This window comes from Ipomoea triloba, chromosome 3 (assembly GCF_003576645.1).
Source record: "Ipomoea triloba cultivar NCNSP0323 chromosome 3, ASM357664v1".
NCBI classification, from domain to species: Eukaryota; Viridiplantae; Streptophyta; class Magnoliopsida; order Solanales; family Convolvulaceae; genus Ipomoea; species Ipomoea triloba.
In genome coordinates, this window is record NC_044918.1 from 18,203,411 (window position 1) to 18,212,247 (window position 8,837).

Genomic DNA, 8,837 nt, shown 5'->3' on the forward strand with positions numbered 1-8,837 from the left:
GTGGATATATAGACTGAAACGAGAGCGATACATCACAACTCAGCCTTTCTACGCACAGGAGAGAGCGAGGCGCTTCGGAATCTGCGCGTCATCGAGATTTCAGGTAACAATTGAAGCTTCCCAGAAACAAAAAAAAAAAGAAGATCTATCTCATCTTCCTCGCATACAAATGCATTTTTCTTTTTGCTTCTCTGGGTTGTGTCTACATTCATGTACTATCTATCTCCTATTCGTTCTTGATTCATAATTTGGTCTTCGATTTGTCCCGGGCTTTGACGTAAATCGAAAAAATGTTCGTCATGAAGATGTGGGTTTTCTGTTCTTGTCGCTGATAATCCATTTTTGGGTATTTTTCCGGATAATTTTAATTAAATTTCCCAGCTTTACTTTGGGATTTCTCTCTCTCCCCCAATAAATTATTCTCTTGTTGTAATTCGAGTTGAAAATGAATGCCTGACTATCTGTGATTAAGGAGACTTTTGATCCGCATATTTCTCAGCTGGGTTAGTGGATTTGTTCATGTAGATTCAACTACGTCAGTACTAAGGTATCTCTATTGTAAACTGTTGCTGGGTACAAACTAATGGATTTTCTAATATTGAGTAGCCTTGGTTTTATGCGCATTTCCTGAGTTTGTGCAAGTGTGTTATACCAATGACTGTATTTCATTTTCAGTTGTAAATGATGAGTTGGGCTGTATTATTTGAGCTAATCTTAATTTCTTCTACCTGTAGGTGAAATATACAATTGTTCTCATTTTTGTTTGAAGGAATGAGTTTCACTGGCTCTTCTGTAGCTTCTGGTTAGTATTTTAATCATATTTATTTTATTTTATATTATTTTTTAGCATGTTCCATTAGCTAAGAATAATTCTGGATGATGTTTTTGTTGGATCCTGTAATTCATCCTAATGGTTCTGGAGTAGTTTAGTAGTCTAGTAGCTTTTGATCCAATACAGTGTATGTTGTTTCTTGTACTTAACCTTTGTGAAAATCATTGAAAATTTGGCTGGTTATGGAGGGAAACACCCAAATACTTTCTTTCTCTGATTCTCTTTATTTGTAGGAGAAAGGGTGAGGTAGAAATATAAGTGAAACATTAGGAGACATATCTATATTTGCATCATATTGTCTATTATATTGAATAATGGAGAAAGTTTTATTGTTATTATTATTATGATTATGATGATGGTGATGATGAGAATCTAGCCAAATATATTCAATTGTTCAATCTGCAAATGCAAGGGAGGGGTACTAATCAAAAGAAGAAATGATTTTGATGACTTTGTCTGTATATCATTTCTTTATTCTTTCATAACTAAGTGAACTGTAATTTAAATCCTTACAGCTGGTAGAACTGCTGGAAGGTCATTCAACTTTGGACGGACTTATGTGGTGAAGCCCAAAGGTAAACACCAGGCAACTGTAGTTTGGTTGCATGGCCTTGGAGACAATGGCTCTAGGTACTTCCATCCCTATTCCTTTTTGTGGGTGTCAATGTGATATGCTTTTGCCTTTTGCATAAAGATTGTGTGCATCCTCCTCTTGCTATGACCTTGCCTTTAAGTGTCTTAATATCATTTGTCACTTGAGAATGGGTTTATCACTTTATCTCTAGTCCTTTATCTTGTTTCTGGAAGCCCAGCATATTGATCTTACCATGCTTGGAAATATAACTTTCAGTTAGCAGGACCCAATCTTTAATATTTCCTGTAGTGAAAAGGATTAATAAGTGATTTTGTTTCATGTTGAATTACAGTTGAAATTAATGTATGGGAGTGCTTAAATGGATATAAACTTAATTCTGTGAGCAATAGAAGTAAAATTCCATTTTTATCTTTATCGAAGTGAAGAGGGCATCTGTGTTATATCTTCCTTGCTATGGAGTTCTCAGTTAGTTATTTGATATAAATGCGTTCATCATCCACACTACCCATCCAAGCTCAATTATGAAGCTTACTTAATCACATTCTTTGCTTTGATTTTCCTTTTTTGACAGCTGGTCCAGTCTTTTAGAGACTCTTCCTCTTCCAAATGTAAGGATGTTGCATCATTCTACATTGGAATATACATGCATTTGCTTATTGATGCATTTAACATTCTGATTGTGTTATTTCCAATGTTTCTTTTATGCAGATTAAATGGATCTGTCCAACGGCCCCTCAGCAGCCAATAACTTTATTTGGAGGCTTCCCTTCAACTGCCTGTATGTTACCCTGCTATTCTAGCTGTTACTTTTCATTTAGATCAGCATATATGAGCAAATCTTACTGTAGTTATACTATCTTAAATACGTTGGGGGAGAAAGAATCATTATGCAATCAAAATTGCTTTATATTACTAGTTGACCTAAACACTTTTTTTCTGAAAGTTCTGGATGTTATACTATCCATAGAGTTTGATGTTAACACATTATATAGTTGACTATGTCATCAATAAACACTTTTCATGGTTAAATCAGGGTTTGATGTGAATGACCTTTCCGAAAATGCAATTGATGATATAGAGGGCCTGGATGCTTCAGCGGCATATGTGGCAAGCTTGTTGGCTACTGAGCCTCCTGAAAGTGAGTTTTTATCTTGCAGTTCTAGAAATATAATTCCTGCCTAAAGATATTTAAAACTTTTCTTGTTTTGGCCTTTTTATATTCTTGCTATTTCAGGTTGCTATGATTTGTTGTTTCCTAATGGGCTTTCATGTTTTAGGATATCAGATTTTGAGATTTTATTTTCCTCTTTTATATAATATGTTGGTATTTTGGGAGAAATAGTTCCTACTCATTGTATGATTATGGGTATATTGCCCATTTATATAAACAGTCTTTCTCAGAGTATAAGCATATACCTCATCTATCTAATTATGCATTTGACTTTGACAAACAACTCACATACATTTTATTTTACTCAGAAAATTTCCTTCATTGTCCTAATGTTTTCAATTCCCAATTTTAGGATACATTTTTAAGTCTTAAGGGCAGATGCTACTACTAAAATGTAGCTGAACAAAAAATGCACATCCCCCGCTCCCTAATTATGCTCAAGTTCTCAGTAAGAACATAACGGCTTATCACCCTTTCACATTTATTAATAGAATTTTTCTTTTGCAGTCAAACTTGGTGTTGGAGGCTTTAGCATGGGTGCTGCAACCTCCCTTTACTCTGCAACTTGTTTCACACATGGGAAGTATGAGAATGGAAACCCGTATCCTGCCAATTTAAGTGCAGTTGTTGGATTAAGTGGCTGGCTTCCTTGTGCAAAGTTCGATGCCTAACAACCTTCCCTTATTTCTTCTTATTACAAGCACGTTGGATTTAGTAGATATTTTTGTTGATCTCCTATTATTCTGGCAGGACTTTAAGCAACAAAATAGCCGGGGTAGAGGAGGCTGCAAGGCGGGCTGCTTCACTGCCTATCCTGCTTTGTCACGGCAAAGGTATTTGATTTTTGTGTGGTCATCACTTGTATGACGTATATATGCACTGAAAATTTGATTTGCTTTCTATATAGAGCTACAGCTATTTTCTATATATCCAACTTATATTTGCACTTTCTCTTTCACTGTCCGTGGTTTTACATGAAGTTGCACTCCATGGCATGGTCTTGGTGTTGGCATCAAGTTACCGGTGTAACTCAATATTTTTTTTTTCATACAATTTGATACAGGAGATGAAGTTGTTCCATACAAGTTTGGCGAGAAGTCATCCCAAAAGTTGATTTCATCCGGATTTAAAGATGCCATATTCAAATCATACACAGCGTATGTACCTTGCACCTTTTGAGACCGTATTTATGACATTTTTGTAAAATTCAATAAACCATCTAGCGTTCTTTTGATTGACAGCCTCGGTCACTACACTATCCCAGAGGAGATGGATGAAGTTTGTGCATGGTTAACCTCCAAGCTCGGGCTCGATGGAAAATAGTTATCTTCCCTCCCATTTTGTTAATTTTGATTGTTGCTCAAAGGGCACCATGGTGATATGAAGGTTGCAAAATTGCTGTGTTTTTTTTTTGTTTTTTTTTTCTTTCTTTTTTAATGGGTTGTATTTGATAAGTATTCCATCCAGAAGTTTGTAGCTTTACTCATATTGTATGAATTTATGAACCTATAAATTATCTCTTTATTGGCTTGGGGGAAGTAAACAGTGCTATTTGGTAATTTCCACTCTGAATCTGTCTGGCCATTTTCTGTGGTTTATTTCTTGTATTCAAACCTCAATAATCTGTCTCAACTCACAGGGCTATGCAAACATTGACGAATATTTTGTACAAACTTGATGAACATTTACTTGAGAAGTAAAGAAAACCAGTATAACTTTCAAAGAAAAATGCATGCATCAATGGAAGCAAAAATGTAAAAATCCTGCACAACTGAATTGGCTGTTCAGAACACTGAATTACAAGCATAATTGACTTTATGTTTGCTTTGAAAGCAATGGAAGTTACAATGATTAAGCAATCACTTGAAAAGCCCCACTGAAAATACACCTCAAAAGAATATGAAACCATGCTTGGGGGGGCCAAAAGGCTCATGATACAATGTGCTCTCTACTGTCTACACCAAATAATGCCTCTACTGCCATTGATCACAATTTTGCCACTTGCAGATCGAAGAAAGTTGTTGAAGGATTCAACGCATACAGACAGATTCAAGCCAAGCAAGCACGAACGAATTTTGAATAAAGATTGCGGTCTAACGAGCTTAATGTCACTTCGATATCTCCCTTATAAAGCACACTTCCCCGCTGCCACGGGGAGGTGATAGCAGGTGCTTATCTTGATCGCCATCCTCGCTTTCAGTGGGCTCCTGGGGTGTTACAGTAGACATCGACCCACTCCCATCTTCTTCTGGGGCACAATGAAAAGAATTAGCAAGTACGGAGTAGTAAATATAAAGTTAGAACCAACCAAAAGTTCATAGCAGAGATATTTGGTCTATAGTATAGTAAGATCTGTTATTTGTATTCATGAGAGGACGCAATTCGTACTTGAAGACAAATATAAGAAACCACCTGCACAAATATGGTATTCAGGAAGCTGTTTAACACTCGTTACTTGAAGGCTTTCGGGAAGAAGACAGCTGCAGAAAGCACCTGAAATTTAACAGCAATTAATCATTCAATGTGTTACGGCAAATACTCAGATACACTCTATTGGTATAGAAATATTAGGGGAAAACCACTGATTCTTGGCCCTGTTTGGTAAAATAGTTAGCCTATCAGCCAATTTTGGCTTATTTGACTTGGTTAAAAAATCAATATAAATGTTTGGTTATTCAACTTTTTTGTAACTCCAAAATGTTAAAATTCAAAAAGGAGCAACTTTTTCAATTAGCTTTTTGAGAAAAGAAATTATACTAAACAGCTATCAGCAAACAACTAATTTACCAAACACATTTCTACAATCAGCTAATGTTATCAACTAGTTATACCCTCTAACCCAATAAGCTAATAGCTATCAGCTAACAGCCATTTACCAAACAGGGAAGTTGTTTTTTTTTTTTTTTTTCCCTATTAAATAGCTGCTTCAAGATTGACTGTTATGTTCTAGTTTGCTGTGATGCATAAATAAAAGGAAAGTATAGAAGTCGAGGGAGATGATGAATCAGGAAGAAATTATTACCAAGTCTGGCAAGTCGATTCACCCACCCGGGAATCGACTTCCTAGTCAGTCTCCTAGCCATATCATCTGTGAAATGGTTGCAGTTCTTGGAGATGAGGTGGTAGGTGTCCCCATGGTATTCAGAAGCCACATTTTCTATAAAAGTTCGGAATTCATATGGAGCTAGGTTAATCTGACCCAGCGGGATTGAACATCTGTAGATAAAACCTGGGCAGCTCTTAGGCTCCACTTCAAACACCCCGCTTATAGGAAAGTCATGCGCTCCAAAACCATATTCCATTCCATGGACTGGAAATTTTTGCAATATATAACATGCAGAAACAAAACTGAAAATTAATTCTTAGTAAAGTCTCAGTGGTTCATTTTGCAGCATGGTTTCATCAGGTTACAATAAAACATTACTTCGTTGTTCTTATATTTTTCACATGCCTAGTCTACCAAATAAGTCTTCAGAGAAAATACAGGTCTTTATAGAAAGAGAGGTAGAGATCAACTTATCTGGTCACAAAAAGAACGCATAATGGCACAACAATTTTTTTTTTTTTATAAATAAAACATATTTGTATAATCACTTTAAAATCATATCGAGAGCAATCAACTAATATTCACTGTCTCCATGTCTTGTGCAACTAGTTTACAGAGATGCTTGAAGTGTGCCTACTTATGATCGATTTATGCACAGAATATATTCTTTAATAGATAGATCAACCAAGCAACCCGATGATTTATCTGGAATTTCATACGGATCCACTCATTATGAAGATAAAAGCATATCTTAGAGAAGCAAAATCCACACATGTTGCCAAATCACACAACTACACAAGTCGATACAGCATGAGCATCTATAGAATATTTAGAATGGAAATGAGGGAAAGTTTGTCACATTGCATGCTGTTTTTGCAAAAAGAAGCTTACTTTTCTGCTTTAATGCTCACTTTACTTTCGAAGATTGTAATGAATGAAAATGGAGGAAAAAAAAAAAAAGAAGATAAAATGAACATGTATATACAAAGATATCCATGAAGGAAAAAGGAAACAGAATCAGTCTAGAGTCATTTAAGTCTAGAAGTTAACTCATAAAGCACGAAAAAGATCAAAATTGAAAACAGTGAAAAAAAAAGGGAGTTCAGTCATTGCTTGCCCCGTAAAACCTTAGCATGTGTACCATGCTTCGAAGGACCAATAACCGACAACATCTCTAGTGTACACTGTACAGGAAGACTCGAGAATGCTTGTAGACATTAGAAACTGTTCAGTTATTTATTTTCCGAAAACTACAGACTACCAATTGCTTCAAATCATTCCTATTATTTACGGCTCTAATTTTCTAGATCTACATGGCTATTCAAAGAAAGTCGAGGCTACACCATGAGTCCCATGCCAATAAAGAGAGATTCAAAGTGAAATGAATGTGATTGCAATCTCCACTTCCTTATTCCATCTTTTTCTTAGGTCTAGGAGCCAGAACCTCAATCCTCCACACTACAAAAATGCACAAACAAACATAGCCTACCCACAAAGAATCATCTCTAGAACCAAATATGGAATAGTGGAATACTAATTCAGACTTAGTTTTAACAAATCAATAAGCTCAACAGAAAAGGACAAACACTCTATCAAAAACCTAAATTTTCAGTCCCAAGCAGTGTCTCAAGATTTCAGAAACTCTATCACACAGACCAACCACAATATGTTTGAATAACTAGAGAAAAACCCAAATCCTTAAAAACCAAGAAATGTTAAGCAAAAATAAATGCACACAGACATAAACATAAAACATAGATATATGCAAAAAGGGTGGATTGATTGGGTGGTGCTGACCTTCAATCCCAGAATGGAAGATGCCAAACCCAAACCAAATGGTATAGTGATTGATGGGAGTAAGGTCATAGACGTTCAATATAACCTGCGAGCCGCGGCTGACGTTGCTGCTATTGGTGTCGGCGGTTGAATCGCTCGCATTCGCAGGCTCTCGGCTTGAACAAGAATGTACGATGTTCCCTTCGCCCATTTGATTACCCTTTTCAAGAAACAAAAAAAAAAAAGGCCCCCTTTTTTTTTTTCTCCCTCTGGCTAGCGATGATAAAACATCCCAGAGTGAGATGTTTTGAGTAGTTTCGAGTGTGATTTTCGAACCCTCAAATCTTGAACGATATGGGTCTCTCTCTCTCTGGGATTCTCTGATTCTGTCTCTCTCCGACTAGTGATTACACTTCTGGGAGAAAGAAAACTATTTTCATTTACTATTTGCTCCCCTCAATTGCTTATCAAGCTTAGACCCCCTAGAGCCTTAGATCTCACTGCAAATTGCCAAATTTCGTTTTCTTTGTCATGGAAGAAATGGATAGAGACAATCAATTATCAGAATTTCGGAGAAATTAATATATTATTACATCAAATGTACGGAGGAATTAATTGAAATAATATACAGAGTATAAATTTGAACAGAGTGACGTGTAAAATACTCCGTATTTGTTTATTGGATGTCCAATAATAAAATGTATGATAAATGATATAAAATGATTTAAAAATAAAAATAAAAGATTGTTTGATAATGATGTCAATTATTGATGAAACAACGTTAATATAAATTTATTTGTATGAGTTGTCGAATTATTTGGCTTTTGAATTGTTTAAATTAGATTATAAGTGGGTTTTTTTTTTTTGTGTCAAGAAAAATTTGTCATTATTATCTAAGAGTATAATATGTGCGGAGGTTCATACTTTACTTATTTTTTTTTTTTGAAATCCCATGCTTTACTTACTTGATTATCCATTTTTCACATACTTTTGATATGTGTTGGACAAGGAATAAGAAGTTGAAATTGATAAGTAATCTGCAAGCTTTTTTTGTACAAGGCTACAATTTAATTAATTACAAACTTACAATATGAAAAGAAGACGTGACGAGAGTTGAAGAACTATTCTAAAAAGATTGATTGCTCAAGTTATTATTCTCAAATTTATACACTTGGTAAACATTAAGCTTTGAAAGTTGGACTTATTCGGGTGGATCATACACCACGTGAAGGGGAATTCGTGGAAGAGTGATACAAGGAACTTCTGGTACAAATCCAGCAAGTGGCAACAATAATTGTAAATTTGAGATTTGAATTGCGTAAGTGTTCCATTTCGATTTATTTCTAAACGAGAGGGTTGTACAAGACTACAATTTAATTAGTTACAAATTACAATATGAAAAGAAGACGTGACGAGA

The 8,837-nt window shown here is 35.4% G+C and overlaps 2 protein-coding genes across 4 annotated transcripts; one reads left to right on the forward strand and one right to left on the reverse strand.

Moving 5' to 3' along the window:
- On the forward strand, window positions 1–4,170 carry LOC116013252 (acyl-protein thioesterase 2). 2 transcript variants are annotated; one of them, XM_031252908.1, is made up of 10 exons: window positions 1–103; window positions 735–802; window positions 1,348–1,462; window positions 1,999–2,035; window positions 2,136–2,205; window positions 2,461–2,565; window positions 3,106–3,256; window positions 3,349–3,431; window positions 3,662–3,755; window positions 3,840–4,170. In XM_031252908.1, the coding sequence occupies exons 2-10, from the start codon at window positions 772–774 to the stop codon at window positions 3,919–3,921; spliced, it is 768 nt and encodes a 255-aa protein (XP_031108768.1). In that variant the 5' UTR covers window positions 1–103; window positions 735–771; the 3' UTR covers window positions 3,922–4,170. The 2 variants fall into 2 exon arrangements, with proteins under 2 accessions (XP_031108768.1, XP_031108769.1); XM_031252909.1 differs by lacking the exon at window positions 1–103 and adding an exon at window positions 184–547.
- A 144-nt stretch (window positions 4,171–4,314) lies between these two features.
- LOC116013253 (deSI-like protein At4g17486) lies at window positions 4,315–7,972 on the reverse strand. Of its 2 annotated transcripts, none has more exons than XM_031252910.1 (4): window positions 7,442–7,972; window positions 5,621–5,908; window positions 4,987–5,091; window positions 4,315–4,846 (listed from the first exon to the last, which is right to left on the reverse strand). In XM_031252910.1, the coding sequence occupies exons 1-4, from the start codon at window positions 7,629–7,631 to the stop codon at window positions 4,707–4,709; spliced, it is 723 nt and encodes a 240-aa protein (XP_031108770.1). In that variant the 5' UTR covers window positions 7,632–7,972; the 3' UTR covers window positions 4,315–4,706. The 2 variants fall into 2 exon arrangements, with proteins under 2 accessions (XP_031108770.1, XP_031108771.1); XM_031252911.1 differs by having other exon boundaries at window positions 5,011–5,091; window positions 7,442–7,970.
- Window positions 7,973–8,837: the final 865 nt, after the last annotated feature.